Source organism: Onychostruthus taczanowskii, unplaced genomic scaffold (genome assembly GCF_017590055.1).
Source record: "Onychostruthus taczanowskii isolate IOZ18803 unplaced genomic scaffold, ASM1759005v1 scaffold61, whole genome shotgun sequence".
Lineage (NCBI taxonomy): Eukaryota > Metazoa > Chordata > Aves > Passeriformes > Passeridae > Onychostruthus > Onychostruthus taczanowskii.
The window spans coordinates 200,276-217,431 of record NW_024503790.1 but is presented as its reverse complement, the minus strand read 5'-3'; the positions used below and the strand labels follow the sequence as shown (position 1 = coordinate 217,431).

General features: G+C 44.8%; 1 protein-coding gene across 1 annotated transcript in view; it reads right to left on the bottom strand.

Annotated features, from left to right (window-relative positions):
• TMCO4 (transmembrane and coiled-coil domains 4) overlaps window positions 1-17,156 on the bottom strand; it is a 37,148-nt gene that overhangs the window by 7,951 nt on the left and 12,041 nt on the right. Inside the window, exons 6-13 of the mRNA XM_041419816.1 lie at window positions 15,972-16,069; window positions 15,314-15,457; window positions 14,715-14,834; window positions 13,260-13,424; window positions 12,637-12,773; window positions 11,096-11,180; window positions 7,363-7,480; window positions 4,374-4,491 (exon numbers count right to left, since the gene is read on the bottom strand). Coding sequence (XP_041275750.1) covers window positions 4,374-4,491; window positions 7,363-7,480; window positions 11,096-11,180; window positions 12,637-12,773; window positions 13,260-13,424; window positions 14,715-14,834; window positions 15,314-15,457; window positions 15,972-16,069 — 985 coding nt within the window. The remainder of the gene's footprint in view (window positions 1-4,373; window positions 4,492-7,362; window positions 7,481-11,095; window positions 11,181-12,636; window positions 12,774-13,259; window positions 13,425-14,714; window positions 14,835-15,313; window positions 15,458-15,971; window positions 16,070-17,156) is intronic.

The following is a 17,156-nucleotide window of genomic DNA, read 5'->3' as shown; positions in this document are numbered from 1 at the left end:
CTGAACAGTACTTTGGGAAAACTCCCACTGCTTTGCTCCAGGAAGGGCTGGGATGGGGAAAGCTGCCTGCAAAGTCAACAGCTACAGACCTGCCAGCTGCAAACCAGGAAAGAATAGGGGTGCAGTGCCTGCACTTGCAGGAATTGTCCCATTTCCACATGCAAAGTGCTCCAAGGGGGAATAGAAAATCTGTCAAAGGTGATGTCAGTTGTTATGTTCCACGGGAGAAAGATGTGCTGGCATCCCAACTTTGCTGGCTCTGCAAAGGAACAGTGAATTTCCTCTGCTGGACTGCGTTTGATGGAAATACAACTCAAACTCACATTTGAGTCACTCAAACGTGGCATTGGTTCCCTCAGCTCTTCTGAAGGAGAAGCTGCAGTCCCAGGAATTCAGCCCTGCCCAGGGTGGCTGGGAACTGTGAACACTCTACACACCCCACAGATAACGTGGGAATCCCCTGTGGAAGGATACACACGTGTTCCAGGCACCATGGGGGAATGGGAAAATCCCTCCTGTAGATCTGCAGGAAATTGTGGCTCTCTGCTTGTTCCCAGTTGTGGGAATTTGGGCACCAGCCTTATGAAATATGAGTCCTATAAAGCAGTTCTCTCTGCCTTTAGAAGCAGCTGAGCATCCCCAGGCTCCCACAAAGCACATCCAGCTCGAGCAGGCCGTGTGTGCTGGAGCGAGGAGGGACACAAAGCAAAAACAAACTGCAAGTTATTAATGGCCTCCTTTGCACTCTTCTTTTGGAAAAGCTTTTTCAGTTTCTTCCTCTGTTCTAACACAGTGACACTGCCAGCACCCTCTGCTTGTGTCCCAAGGGGAAAAACATATTGAATATGCATTTAATGTGGGATTCTTGGAGCTCCCAAATCAACAGCAATGAGGAGCACAGAAGATAAAACCATTGATGATTCCAGGGGTGTGGAAGCCATCCCTGTGACTTCACAGCCTAACAGACAGATGGAATTGTTTCCACAAGGCCCTGCATATTGCCCTGAAGGGAGTGGAGCTCTCTCAGATCCTCCAGGCAGCTGCCTGAAGCCAAGTTCTGCTCCAAGCTCCTGTTCCTCTGATCCTGCCCTTAGGGAGGTGGCACTGCTCACTGGGAAGAAGTGAAACAAAGGAGCAATGACATACTGGAAACCTTTTTTTGCCTTTCCATCTCCCCAGGGTTTTTAATTAATCCACATTTTGTAACCACAATTAATTATTTGCTGCAAGTCTTGGGAATACAGTGGGTAATACCACAATTTAATGTGTTTGGAGAAAAAAAGCCTGACTACAGAAGTGCCAAATCAATGGATTTCACAAAGTTCAGACTTTCCATCTGCTTATGATGTACCTGAGTGCCTTGAATCTGTCTTCCCTCATAATGGGAATTTTGGTCCCTTTTCTGAGAGCTGACAGGAGGGTGGATCCAGGTGGGGGGTTGGTCTCTTCTCCCAGGTGACAATTGGAAACGGCCTCAGTCTGTGCCAGAGGACATTTAGAGTGGATATTAGGGAAAATTTCTCCATGGAAAGGGCTGTTCAGCCCTGGCACAGGGCAAGGATGGAACTCCCTTTCTCAGAAGGATTTAAAAGCCATGTGGATGTAGCACTTGGGGACATGGGTTAGTGGTGGCCTGGCAGTGCTGGGGGAACAACTGGCCTCAATGGTCTCTTGAGAGCCTTTCCCCGCTCAGAATTTCCATGATTCTAAGATCCATCCCTGCTCTCACCTGGACTTCCAGCCATGCATTCTCACTGCCTCTAAACCTGCAGGTTCATCCCTAACTGCTGCTGCTGTGAAACTGTCCATTCCTGACTTGTTGCTGACTTCTGAGCCTCCCTGAAGGTGCTCCTTGAGCAGTTCTGCAATATTCAAATATTAATTCAGACTGCACTGAACAAACTCCTCTGGGAATAAACAGCAATCAGGATAATCCCCTGCAGCTCCACAGCTTCCTTGGTCTCTAACAGGTGCTGTCAAATAAATCCACAGAATAAATCAGCCCCTTTGTAACCATGAGGAAGGATTTTATAACTGCATTTGCTGAGTGGGAGGACATTTTTCTCTCTGCTTTTTTACTGACAGTCAGATAAAACCACACTAATCAAGAGAGACATGAGACAGAGGCCTTGGAGGTGAATTGCTGTTTATACTGAGGGCTCCTAATCCTCCACTCTTTTGAGGATTCTGGTGCTACCACAGCAAAGAGAACCAAGCTGTTTGGATACAGACCAGTTTTCATTATGGATGGACCAGGAGATGCCAAAAATACTGATGGTGCCTTCGTAATATTTTCATGCTAAGCACCTTTGTATCAGCTATACTTTATTCTTCTATCACAGCTTGTCCTTCTCCTGGCAGGACACTCACAGGGACCTCCAGCAAGGGCAACTGCAGGGGTGGAGCTGGTCTCCAGAAAGAAAATACCTGCATCTCTATATATCTCTAAATATCACTTTGGTTTTTTCTGTTATGCTACTGCACTGTACTCACAGCAAAATCCATCTTTGCTTTCTTGCCACTTTAAAAAATATTGCCCCTGGATATTTCCTTCCCCATTCTTGCTCCTTTTATTTCTAAAATGTTCACCAGAATTCACTGTATTTCTTCCCATGGTCTGGAAAATGGATCAAGGCAATGACACCTACTTAACATACATTTTTCCTCCCCAAAGCTTTGCAGTGAGATGAAGGAAGTGTCAATTCCTTCTGAAGGAGAGCACTGGGACTGACTGCTGGCAGCAGGCAGCCAGGATGCAGACACACAGCCCTGGGAGATGAGCAGGGAGCAGCTCTGCAAACCTTATTCATTCAGCTGAAATGTAAATCCTGCTCCTCTGAGGGGAGTGGAGAAGCTGCTGTGATCCAGGCAGGATAAAGTGTGCAGGGGCTCTGGGGGGTTTCATGCTTCAGGAGGCAGAGGGTCATGAGAAGGAGGGTCTCTGAAGAGAACTCAGAAGAGAGGGGTGACACGGACTGACTGACAGGAAACGTCACCCCCGTGCCACCGCTTGGCATCTTGGGCCATTTTCATGCCAGCAACGAATGTCAGAGAGCAAATGAGTACTGGCAGCTCTGGGACGGTGAGAAAATGGGTGTGGGAGTGTGGAAATGCTGACAACCCAGAGAGATGCAAAGATACATGGGCCATGTTTAAAAGCCTCCACTAAACCCCCTCCCCCTGGGAAGCCCTGTTTTGTTCCTCCAAGTGTCTGTTCTCTCTGCTCACACCAAGCCCTGCATGTGCTGCCAAGGGCTGTGCACAGCTCAGTTATCATGAATGAAATGAGAACAGTTGGGTATTTATAGGCTCAGCAAGCTGGTGCTCCAAAAAATCTAAAAGCTCTTCAAAGTGCCTTTAGCTCCAGAGCAACACTGACAGTCCCTGCCAGATTGTGGGGACACTTGGGAAGAAGAGCCAACCATGGAAGTATCCTGAGCTTTGTGCTGGGCATCTTCCAGTTTGCAGAGAGTAAACAATAAATTAAAACATTAAGATATGGAAAAAAACACAATGACATGTCCAAGATTTCTGTGAATATGGATACACAAGATAAGTTCTGCCTAGTTTTCTGTGGAAGAGCTCACTTCTTCTGTGAAAGAGACAACAACGTGGTGATGAATTCAAGTTAATTGAGTTGAATATTGCTTAGATATATTGCCAGATGTTCTAACAGTGGCTTATCACTAATGACACCAGACAGCTTTGAGGAAGCTAAACGTTTCCCAGATATACCAGTGAATCTCTCCCTGTTTCCTGGAGACAAACACTCCAAAAAGGCAGCAGGACCTGGCAAACCAATCGTTGCTATCACAGAGCTTCTGTAATTCCAAACCAGTTCCGGCTCCTGCAGCCCTGGGGACCAAGGTACAAGGGCCAGGAGCCTGTCCCTGGCTGAACCTGAGCAGTGTGGAAGGCTCCACCAAGATAAGATAGTGGGCTGCACCTGCCGTGCGGGCGCGTGTTTGGGATCCACGTTTTCCAGCTGCTGATCCCACCTCCCTGGGATCCACACTCACAGGGCTCGGGACTCAGCTCTTTCCAACCCAAACCATTCATGATTCTCTGACAGCAAGGCCCTACTTGAGGAGTGACAGCATTTTCTATCTCCACTATGAGATATGTCAGAAACACAAAACCCCCAACGTATCCAACAGGAGAGATAGATTCTCATTGTTTTGCTCAGTGTTGAGTGCTAGCCAGGCCAACAAAATCCAGAGGGAAGTGTGGATAAGAGTTCTCTCAAAGACAGGAAAGAGGGACAATGTACCTAGAGGGGCTCTCTTCAGTCCCCAGGTTCCCCAGAACAGGCAGTGTGGGGTTACAGTGCTGTAGACAAATGATGGAGAAAAAATGAGAATATGAGAACTTACCACAGAGGACAGGTCCATGTTCACCATCCTCCTGTCATCCAGGTCGACTGGCTGGAGGCCTGCGACGTTGAGCTGGACAGAGGAGGTTCTGTAAACAAAGCTCAGCAGCCAGTCCGCCCTGGAAGCAGAGAAGAGTGGGAATAATTTTGTTCCCCAGCCAGTGCCATGTGGAATCAAAGAATTCCAGAATAGTGTGAGCTGGAAGGGACCTTAAAGCTTATCCTGTTCCACCCCCTACCATGGGCAGGGGCACCTTCCACTAGATCAGGTTGCTCCAAGCCCTGTCCAACCTGACCTGGAACACTCCCAATGTGTTACTACTCAGACCACAAGGAGAGTGGATGTGCTGGGAAGCACAGTGATGTCTGGACCAAGACCTGCTGCAGGTGTGTGTGATGAAGCAATCACACCAGCAATGCTTGCTGGATTCAGGGCAGGTTCCTGGGACACAGGGATGTAAGTCTGAGCTGAATCCTGATCCATGGCTGTCGTCTCTTTACCTGCAGTGAGTTTAAAAATCTGACCCTTCTGTTTATTTCTATGTTTGCTCAGGGTTTGCACATTGACGTATTTCATCTTTTTAATGCACTGATAGGTTCTCCAGGCCATAAAGCTGTAAAAGTGACGAGACCTACAACACTGATGTTGTGACATAAATATTGACTGTGAAGCTCCTGGGAGTGCTCCTGATTTATAGGTACTGTAGAAATACATGGCTTCAGTGACAGAACTAGGAAGGGTTTGTTCCCACTCTAAAGCAGTGCCATAAGTCACTGTGACAGTTTCAGGGTAAACTGTAGCATGAGGAGAGGAGGAAATACAAAACTCTTCTAAAGTGAGTAACAGCATAAAATCTGGGTACTGAAATGCCACTGTACTCTACAGAGCAGATTTAAGTGGGACATGAGTGAGATTTGTGCTCTGTGATGGCAGCAGGTGAAATGCTCCTGGCAAAGGTGCCCATTCCTGGCTACTCCCAAATAATCCACACTAGGAGTTGTAAGTCTATACAGAGCCCTGCAAAACCTTTACAACACATTCACACTGCTCAGGTGTGGGTTCTTTCAAAAGCTGAGCCAGTCCAACTGATTTGGGTGAGGTTTCCCACTGGGAATTTGCAGCTCTGCTGTTTAAGTGGGATGGGACAGCTCCAAGAGCTGACAGGGCTCTCACTCACCCTGTACTCTCATATTCCAAAGCCAAAGGAGAACAAGGACTGAAGCTCAACAACTGGGCTCAAATCTGATCTCACAGGAATTCTATTCAGTGTAATTCATCCAACCTAAACACAGTTACTCCTGAAGTGACAGAATGAGGCCACCCTTTGTGCAAGCAAGAGACCAGAGAAATCAGAATCGGGTGAGGCCTTACCACAAAATGTCTGTATAATCTTTCTCTCTACCTCAATCCTCACAGAAATTCCCCAAATGTCTCAATTCCCTCCTCTAGCTGCCCTTCACGTTGCCTGAATAACCCTGTAGACACACACACTGTATTTTATTCCAACAGTATAGGCAGGCTTAGAAACTGTAACAAGATCTTTTTTGTGTGTCTGTGTGCATGTTTAGGAAATGGATACACCGAGCAGTGATACAGTGAATTTTTTTTTGTAGAACATAGACAGGAACAATATTTTCTGGGTAAACTCAGTTATATGCAACAATTTCTATAATTTAGGGCTTCTTGGAGGAACTCAGAGCACTCCGAGGGAGGCAGCTTTTCCTTATGGCACAGGAAGAAACATTGCAAGTGGTATTTACATCTGGCATCCTTGAAAATCCTGACATCCAAAGAGGACAAAAGCAACAATTCCCAGCCTAGCTGAAAGATAGGATTGATAATTTTTTGTTTTAACCTTGAATACTTTAAATTTATTTATTGAATTACTCTTTCTAAGTGAAAACACTCTGTTAGGATCACAGTAATGCAGTACTTCCCCACCTTCCATGTACGTGTGTAGGCATCCCTATGGATTTGTGCATGGAAAACACCAGCAGCATTTTCACCTGTCCTTGACCCAAGGGCTTACAGCTTTATAAACTGTCTTGACTTGCAGGTTCTTTGCTAATTTTCTTGCCTGGTTATTTCTCAATTTATTTCCCCATGTTCTTAGTCTTTCCCACTTATTCCTTAGTTTTAATTTCCCCTTATCTAATTGTGCTGGTAAGCAGTGTTCCTGCCACAATTATCTTCCAAGACAAAGTCATTAGGTTTGAAGCTGTCACTTGACTACTTAATAGCTTTACTGAGATTGCTTCAGCTGTTTCAGGCCTCTTAACCTCCCTCTTCTCACCTAGCAGCTCCCATAACTCTGCACAACAGTTGTCTGGTTTTATTTCTAAAATGTTTTTCAATGTGGTTCTAAAGGGCTGGTATTTGTTTGGAAGACAATCTTTGTATTCTTTCATATCCTTACTAAATTTTCTATAGCTATTCCAGCTACTCATCCTTTGCAAGTTAAGTATCTTGTTCATGTGGACTATCTTGACCAGAAACCCACTCCAGACATAAAACCCTTCAATTTGCTTGAGCTCCTTCCCTTCCATTGTGATTTTCACATCTTTTTCCCCATAAGCAGCCACAAGTGAAGTGCACCTTAAAGCTTTTATAGATGCTAATTCCCATTCTTTAAGTCAGCAAACTTAATGCTGTATTACTGCCTTCACACAAAGCTGAGATTTAAGGAGCCTTCAGAATATATCAGATTACACACACAAACACGCTGACCCAGCTGCTTTAGGCTGTGAGTGGTGGAACATTGTCCCTCTGAACATGGGCTTCCAGTGGCACAAAGAGCCAAGAGCTGCATCAAACAGGCTCCAGGTGCCTCCTGAAGCTGCCATCTCAAAGGGATCTGAGGCAGAGGCCTGGAGGGACGAGGCTCTGACACTGCTCACTGTCCTCACCAGCACTCACAAAGTACTTGAAAGGGATAAATGCCCCAAACCATTTCCAGGCTAACAAGGCCGGGCACTGAGCTCACACTGACCTGCAGAAGCCATTTATGATCCTGCCTGACACCACTCTGGTGAGAGCTCTCCAGTGCTTGGCTTCTCCTTCCACTGGAGCTCCCAGTAAGACAACATCTTCAATGATCCCTTGTGAGTCTGTCAAGGTGAAAGCAGAACAGTTCAGATTCAGAAGATGGATCAGAAAATATTCTTATGTGAAGTGTGTTCAGATGTGCACTACACAAAGATCATCATTTAGGTGGCTTCAATTTGAAAGACAGAAACAATGGAAAGGAGGATCATAAAAACTGCACACAACTCAAGTGTCCACAATCCACCTGGAGTTAGTAAATGTGAAAAACTGAGATCCTCAGACAGTGCAAAGAGGGAGAAGTGGGATGGCAAGAGGGAGAAGTGGCCTGGCCTCTGCCCAGAAAGGTGCTGTTCAAGCAGAAACCTCTAGAAAGGTCTGGAAACCCCTGGAAAGATCTTTCTGCTGACTCATTGATGTGGGTTTGCACAGAGCTTTGAAACAGCCCCTCTGTGAAAGGGTCTGAGATCCCACAGAGTGAGCAAATGTTGTCACACGTGAAGCATGAGGAACTCTTCCCACAGCTGATTCTATGAAAAACATGACCTGAACAGGCAAGAGGAAATCCCAAATTGTTAATATTGATTTGGAAGTAGCAACAATGGAGAGACTTCCAATAACCAGTGAAGATCCATCAAACTGCTTTGATTTCCTTCTGCTGTAACCTGAATGCCCAGGGCCTGATTTGCTGAACAGCAGTGTTGACTTTTAAGCATAATAAATCTTCCTCACTTATCAGAGAGCTGCAGCTGGGCAATTTCAGGAGGAATAATGATGGAATAAGAAATATTGAGCAGCTCTGCTACTTTCCTAAACTCCTGAACAATATATCAGTATCTTCCATAAATCTTTGTAAAGAGAAATGAGGCCTGTGATCCACAGCAGTTAAATGGAAGAGTCATGAGCAGAACATTCCAAATCCATACTCTGCACCTGTGGGAGACCAGGTCCCACAGACCTGAGCTGAACTCTGCATTTGAGGGAGAGGTGCTGCCTGGGCACTTCTGAAATGCAAATCACTTAGCTTCCTTTCCCTGACAGCAGTAAAGGATTGGAGCTGCCTGCAGTGCCTGCAACCTTCTCTGCTGTGTAAATCCCATGCCTGACAAATCCAAATGAGCACTCCTGGAATTTTTTCTTATTGCAGAGCAATTTTTGCACCAATCAAAAAGAGCAAAGAGCAATTCAATTTTGTGAGTGTAATCTGTGAGCAATAAAGCCCTGTTCCCATAATTATGGGCAATGAAAAGAAAACACAGAGTCTTGCAGGAAGCTCATCCCAACCAAGGTTCTAAATTCCATGTCCATGGTGTGAGCCAAATGAATAAACAATCAGCTAATTCATCAGGATCCTGAATATTTGGGCAAGGTGTTGGAAGCTTTTGTTTCTCCAGTCCTTTGTCCAGCTTATTGCTTGCTCAGAACAAAAAAAGTTTAGCCTTGGCTGAAAAATGCTCATTTTCTTTGAATGTTGACAGGATAGAAACCTGGGAACAGATCATTAGCCTGCAGAGCAGCTGAGGCTCGAGATAAATGAAATCTATTTCACAGTTTGTAAATCTTTTAGATGATGAAGAACAATAAAGTCTGTAAAAGCAGTGAAAAGAAAAAATTAATTAATTAACCATTTACCCTCATAGAGAGTGGCTAATGAATATGGAATTTTATAAAGGAAAATTTCCAATCAAGTCCAAGCAGGTGAGAACAGAGTGAGAATGAGAGGCCAAAATTCAAATCATTAAGATGATTTCTCCAGAAAAAGTGTGGAAGAAAGAAGCTGTCCCAGAGACCATAACCAATCCTGGGAGCTGGCCTTTGCTGTGCCCTATGGATGCAACTCACTGGGAAAGGGAAAGCAGCTCAGCACATCAGTCCTGACTGGAGGGAGAACAGCACTGGAATTCAGCTCTGGCTGTGTACAGATGTTCCAGGGCAGAGCTGGCAGCAGTATTCCCAACAGGGAGCAAGCAGGGATCACAGCCCGGTGGGATACTGGTCACATGAGCTGTGATCAGTACCAAACACCCAGAGTGTGACACCTCACTCCTGTCACACACAGCTGGGTTTCAAGGTTTCGTCTCTGGTGGTAACAGCCATTATCAATTTGCATTAGTTTGCTAATTGCTAAGTATTTACTAAAAGGCATGGGAATCACGATGAAGAAATCAGAGCAATGATCCTCCCACGCAGTAACGTGTCTCTGATGGCTCATTTACACCAGCTTCTACCATATTGTCATTTTCTGGAAACCTACTGAGCTCTGGCTCCAGAAGTGATCTGTGATGAAGTATCCAAAGGTTGTTCCATTGCTTTGCAGAGAAGCATTTGAACAGAATCTGTGTTCCTGCCATGGTGTTTCACTGGCCAATCCATCATTAGCTCTTTGTCCTCAGAAATGCCAGTGCCATCTGGATACAGGGCCCTGCATGACAAGGCCGTATGTTCCTTTCGTGTGAGACATCCAAGTCCAAACCCAAATCAGTCTCAGCTGTCCCAGGTCCCAGCTCTGCTCCTTCTGTGGCTTGCTCTGGAATGTGCCTGTGAGAACGCCTTGGCAATCTGTGCTGAACATGCTGCTTTTCATCTCACAAACAGCTCAGCTTTCAGAATTCAATTAAGGAACTGAAAAATCAGTGTATGGTGGGAGCTGTTCTGATGCATCACCACGATACTTGTGTTTCTTTGGAGTGGCAGCCAACCTTCCAGACCCCTAAGGATTTCCTCCCTAAGCTATGGGCCCGTGTCATTCCAGAGCCTGTAGACTGAAATAAAAACCTGGAAATACCTCAGCCCTTGGCATTCTCAGGACACAAAAAGTGTAGATCTAGGGCCAGATTAAGAGCTGGTTCTGGCTTCAGTGTAACTCCATAAGGATTATTCTGGATTTGATTATATTTATTTTGAGAACAGAATTCCTGTATTTGAAGACTTTTATCTTAAATCAGAAGTGAAGTTCTGGCATACAGCTGTCAGTCCTGACCTTCTCCATGCTCACTTGACTCTGTTCCCACCTTCTTGGACTTTACTGGACATTTTCCTTTATAAAATTCCCTAGTTATGATTTACTGTGAAGTAAGTGGTTAATGAGTTAAATTGCTAAGTGGGGGGAAGGCAGGCTGCACACACTCACTGCTGACTCAACTCCAAGATACAATTTCCATCAACTGATCATAACGATTTTACTCTTTTTTTTTTCCTAAATTAAAAATAGAAATCTATTAATAAAGAAAACCACAATGGGTAATAAATTGGCAGATGGTTTTATACTTGACTTTGGGGGAAAATTACCACGAAAATAGCAGATGACAGTGGCACTTCAGAGACTAAAATGGAAGGCAGGACTCAGGGAATCAGATACTAGAGCTGCAGAGAGCTCCCAAGAAAGGCAAAGCATCCTCTGCTGGGATCAGGCTGTGCACGGGGAGCTCAGACTGATCACAAATGTCACATTGTTGTTTACAGACCAAAATGACCCACTGAAGTGAAGACAGTGGATTTTTTCTGCTGGACTGGGGTAAAATGACAGAAGAATTTGGCTCCAAAGGCATTTAAACCTCGGGGTTTTTTTTGTTTTCATCCTATCCTAAAAGAGCCAAGCTGTGTTCTTCCTCTTGGAAGAAAAATTTCTCCAGTATGAGTAAGGAAAATAAAAGAAAAAATGGTTAGAAGGTGAATGTTACCTTTTTCCTGAGCCATTTCCTGCAGGCAGAAGTAAATGACTCTGGCACCCAGGCTGAAGCCAATCAGTGTGACAGGTCTCTGGCCCTGAGAAAGAAGGAGAGGAAAAAATGTCACCAAATGGTGTTTTCTCTGGAAAGAGATCAGGCTGGGGATCCCTGAGAGCCCGAGACACAGAGCACCTGCTTGTGCATCACCTTTGAAATAGTGGAGCAATTTGGTTGGTTTCAAAGGGATCAGGTCTCCTCAAAGTTATGCCCAGTTCAGCGTGGAGAATGCTACATATGTGTATTTTGTATGTTTTGATCTTCAGAAAATCAACTGAAAACTAGTGATCAGAAGATACAATGAAGGGGATGTCTCAAACAGGACCAAAAGAGATGCTGCTCTTGGTTTGAAATTTCCAAATTAAAACCTTATTCAAGGAACAACATTTTCCTAGAAATGTTTCAATACACAGAAGAAGAAGCCATAATACAAAAATACTGACCACTTCCAGATTTCAGGCTGAGTGACAGCAGCAGCATGCGATAGTTATAAAAGATTACGTGGCTTCTAAGCTTCAAGCTTTTATTTTGAACAGCCTAATAAGATTTTCTGTAAGATAAAAGGGAGCCTAATCCCAACATCAATGAAAAATGGTCTTTGTAATATCCAGGGAGCAGGTGTGCAATGGACACCCCAGACATCTCATTAACTAGTTTCAGACTCTCCAGCACACTGGAATGTGTTTTCACAACAGCAAATGCTTAACAGACAAGAACAAATGCCCCATAGCAAAAGAAAGGGCTTGTATGAAAAAAAGTTTATTGAGTTTTCTAGGATTGGGTTTTTATGATAAATCAAGTTTGTTCCTCCTCTGCTGTTCCACCTTGCTGGGGCCACAGCTCCCCTTGGGCTCCCCTATGATCAGCAGTGACTGGTGTGAGACAAACACATGGCCAGCAAACACCAGCTCTGGCCCACCAAATGATGGCAGGCTCTTGCAGGGCAGAAATGTCATTTTTCAAGCCTTTTCAGAGAGACTTCTGTCACTTCTGTCTGGTACCAGCCTGTTCCCTTCTCTGCAGGCAAAGCCACAGCTCACTGGGCATTGGCTACCTCCCACTTTTCTCTCAGGTTGCTGTGTAGGTGCCTCTTAATGATCCATAAATATTTTTTACAACTTTGTATTTTCCTTTCCTTTTCACCCATCCTCACCTCCTGCTCTCTGACATCCACTAGGTGAGCGGGCCTGGCTGTGTTGTGACATGGTTAAGCCACAGGTCATTTATGACCTGGATCTCTTCTTCCTCAATGACAAAAGCTTTAGGTTAAATGGAACAACTCTCAGCAGGATTTCTCTGATCCACTTGGGACCTCCTCCTTTTCCCCAGTAAGCCAGATATCTGCTGGTCACCTTCATGCAGCACTCTCTGTGCTTTTGTTTTATTAATTTTTGTCCCCTTAGAAAGACACCATTTAACCAGCACGACTACAAAATTTCACCTCCCTGGGCCAGTTCCCTTCCAGCTGTTACTCCTGGATAACTGTGGCCAGTTACCTGCTGTCTGCTGAGCAGGATGTGTGCGAGGTGTTTGCCCACTTCAGCAGAGCGATGCAGACACACTCCCCAGGGGTTGTCAATGACACTGGCAACAGTCAGGAGTGACGCTGGCCAAGTCAAGGCTGTCACAATCCCTGCAACACACAGAGCTTCCTTAGAAAACATCAAAAGCAAGAGAGTTCACTGAAGTTAAAGGCTAAGCCTAGGAGCTTATGTCATTTCCAGCTCTTCTTTCCCACTAGCTGTGCTGAGAAATGCTTTGCTGGACTAAAGATAAGAAAGAATCTGATGTTCTGGCACAGGGGGGGTGTGTGCAACCCGTGTGTTGGGACATTTCTATGCAGCAGTAAATGTGTAATAATAGAGGGAAATGAACAGTCACAGGTGAAGGATGGTGTTTCCAGCTATAACTGTAACAGAATGATGCAATGACATGGTGGCTCAGCAGTCCAGGAAAGCACAGCTAAATTACAGGTGTAGTAGAGGAGGTTCTCAGGTCACTTCTGCTGGGCAATGCCAGCACTGCCTCCCCCAAAACATTCCATCTTTAGGAAAGCTCCTTTAACACTGAAACTGCACAAGAGCCACTAAAACAGATCTGACAGGATTTACTTTCTTACCTGACAAGACAGTGAATTTTAGGGCTTCTTGAGCCATCATGTTCACAAAGCCATTCAGCAGGGAATCCAAGGCGTTGCCAAGCTCCATCAAGTACTTGGATTCCCAGGCCAGGCAGTACTGCTCACTTGAGTGCAACATGCTGCTCCACGGGGCTGTGAAGCTCCCTGGGAAAGGTTGCAAAGATGGAATTCATGTTTGGAGAGAACACAATGGCTGATTCCTGGCAAGAGGAGGCCAACAGAGCTGCAGGACACTGGAATATTCCAGCAATGCTGTTAATGACAGATCAACACTGAAGGGCAGAGCAGAACTGTCAGTTAATTAAAAGCCTTCCCACACTGTTCCTTCTCCAAACAATGCAGCTCAGGTTGAGGCAGCTGCTGATCAAAGTGACACAAGATCCCCCCAGTAGTCTGTCTTATACGAGGACACATGGATTGGCAACTACTGGCAGCTCCAAAATCACAAGGTGGCAAATTCCATAAAACTCCTGGCCTCAGTCCTGTTTGAAGGACTGTGTACACAGACACACACTCCTGTAAGGAGGAAAATGGATGACAACCCTTGTTTTGTTCTTTAAAACATTCTAGCAGATTGCTAGTTATGGAAGAAGAATGTGTATCATCTGTAACTCCCTTTTATGGGCAAACAGACACAAAATGTTCCTGGAGGGACACACTTGCCTCTCTAACTGTGCCTGGGAGCCCTCCAGCTCTGAGGATTTGGACCTCTGGCAAGTGAAGAAAGAAGCCAAAGCACAACACTGCAAAATGAGAACTTCCCTGTGACAGCAAGCTGCAGCCTGGCAAGTGACAGGACGAGGCATCCTTCTGCATTAATGATATCCAGAGTTAATTATGGTGCTTCTCAATAAACTGGCAGCTGTTCAATCAGCTGAAGCTGAGCACATTAGCAGACAGGTAACATATTTTATATGACAAGCTACACTGGAAAATAAAGTACTACAGACCTTTCAAGGTTTCCCCTGTAAGTCACCTCCAGAGTGCTGTGCTTAATAGGATTCACTTGACAGAACTTTCTTGCCAATAAACTTCATTAGCTGGCAGATATGGAGAGAGCCAAACCACACTATTTTCTGTTAATTCCTGGTGGATAAACATAAGGTCTCAGAGACACTTTGTACTAGTGCTGGCAATCATCTCCCAGACAGATCTCTTCTGGCAAAACCATGCAAGAGTTCCTATCAGAAACAATCCTGCTATGACTACTCTCAGTCCTGCTATCACCACCAATATAATGCCCTCTTTTTTTTCCTCCGTTTGCCTGGGATTGCAGATTGAGTTGCAAAATCTTATGGTGAGAATTCATGTGGTTCAGTTACCATGCCATGGAAATATGGGGCAGACATGGTGCTTTGTGAGCACAAACACAGCCTGGAGCAGGACACAGCCACAGCTCTTGGAGCTCCTCTCAGCTTCTCATCATGTTCTTACCATATTTGCCAGTGCACAGCCATCCAGTGATTGCTATGGTGATGTGGAGCTGCTTCCCTTCCGTAAGTGGGAGGAATTCAAACTCTTCTATGGCTCCCACACGTTTCTTCATTTTGTATCCTACACACAGCCAAGAAGAAACACATGGCTCAGGGATGGCACAGAAAGGACATCCTCTGCTAACAGTAGGAGTTCATTAAGAAATTAACTGGGTAATATGGAGAGGGTTTTTTTTTCCTTTCCAAAACCCTCAGTCAGCCCATGCATTTCTTACAGCTTGGTAAGGAGCCAAAATGATCTTTCTGAAGTTGTGCAATCTGAGGGAATCCAGCAGAAGGGGTTTTTTGCTGTAACAGCTGCTTTCTACATGGCAGCATCTTTCTAACACAAAGCTTCATTTCCTTCATTAACCACACACCAAATATTCTTTCTCTATTTGGTCACCAGGAGTTACCTTAATCAGCACTGAGACAAAATCTCACGGATTACACCTCAAATTGCTTCCCTCACTCTGCAGAGAGCTCAGTGGGGTCATTAACTGTGTTTGCACACATGATACTGTGCCCCACTGGCTGAGAATGGTGTGGTCACTCTCTTACCAGTAAGACCAGCTCCTGCTGCTCCAAAAAGGGATGCCATGACAGCAATCCCAGCAGTGGATCCTAAAGCAGCTGCTCCAGCACTCCCGATGATCGTGGCAGCTCCCGCAGCAACCAGAGGGGCAGCCAGGCCTCCTGTCAGACCTGAGGACACAGAAAGAGATATCACCAAACTATTATCCCTTAATATGCCAGGCAGGCATTCCCCTGGGAGAATGCTGCTACTGCTGCTGGAAGAGCTTTTTGCATGTCCAATAAAGAGGCTTTCTGAGACCTTCCCAGGCCCTGAATCTCTGCCCAAATTCTGTGACTGACTCCAGATGAATGAAGAATAATTTCGAAGTCAAAGGAAGACTATGTGGTGATCTGGGGTGAGCTCTGCTCTGTTTGCTCAGGAAACATTGATCTAATCTCACACTTTTGATTTCAGAGTTGAAGATCTGATCCTCTTATGACAGCAAAGAAGGAGAAAACATTTTTAAGGGGTGACAACCTCAGTTTAATACTTCCCCCAGTTAGTGAAGCTACACTGGAATAACTTTTCCAGCTAATTCTTTCATGTTTATTTTTGTCAGGCTGAAAATACTTTTCTTGGAGTCACACCCCTCTCTGTCCCTGGTGCTGTGTCCCCAGAATGCCAGGGGAGGGGCAGCCTCACCAATCACTGTTCCACCCCCAACAGTTGCCAGACCGATCAGCAGGTATCTCTTCAGCTTTTTCCTTCTTTCCTTCTTTTTTCTTGAAACTTCTGCAGTTCTGTGGGGGGATTAAAAGGACAAAAACTAAGGGAAAAGCCCAACGGATAACAATGCTGCATCAGAATCTGCTTTTATTCTCCTCAGTGTAACTTCCCTCCCAGGAACAGTAAAAAGGAACATGCAGGTGTGGACTGTGACGGCACACTGAGATTTATGAGCATGGATTTAGAGATTTAAATTGAATGGATTAAATGGACCACAGATTTAAATTGAAACAATTTAATTGCTGACAAAAGCCAACAGGTATTACTTACTCAGAAAACCCTTCCTAATAGGGCTGAAGCTTGTAAAGAAAAAGAAAGAAACAAAAAGTCAAAAGCATTTCATTAACTATATGTTGCCTAAGTGTCCTAAAAAACCACAAGAAAGCTAAGAAGAAACAGGGGAAAGTGTTTGAAATAAAAGGGAATAGGAGTAATTTGTGCTAACAAACAGAGATGCAATTAAACTGTTTTTCAAAAGCAGTGTTTACTGCAAGCTGCTTTCTAATTGCACATCACAATAATATAATAGGAATTAAACACAGTCATCAGTGTGCATTTAAGCTGTATTTTAACAAGCTTATCAGAAAGAGGTAAATAAACCAAAAAGGAACAAATACTAGTTATTAGCCACTACTTTTGACTTCTCTCCAGTGTCTTTGTTTTTTCTCCTATAGGAAGTCCTTCCATTTCAGAGGAAAGTGGGAGAAACAGAGGATACTGGAATAAGTTGTTTCAAGAGGAAGGTTCCTTCTGGCCTGTTTGCACAGCAGTTAATCTAGGCCTTGAAACATGACAATTTATCTTGCTTCCAAACTTGGATATTTTCCCTGTTAATCCTACCCTAATTTTGGATTTTCATTATCCATATAATTGCTTAATCTTTCCTGGAACCCCCTAAGCATGCTGTAATTTTGATTAAGACAATTTTACACGAGTCCCAAACAATATGCAGCTTTGTGAGGCGCAGCAGGAGGGGAATGGAGCTCAGGGGGTGAAATCCCTGAGTCACTGCACTCACTGGCAGAACTCCCATGGACCTGCACATCATGGAGACTTTGTCTCCACAGAGCCCCTCCAAAAAACCACGGCTCATTACTTTAT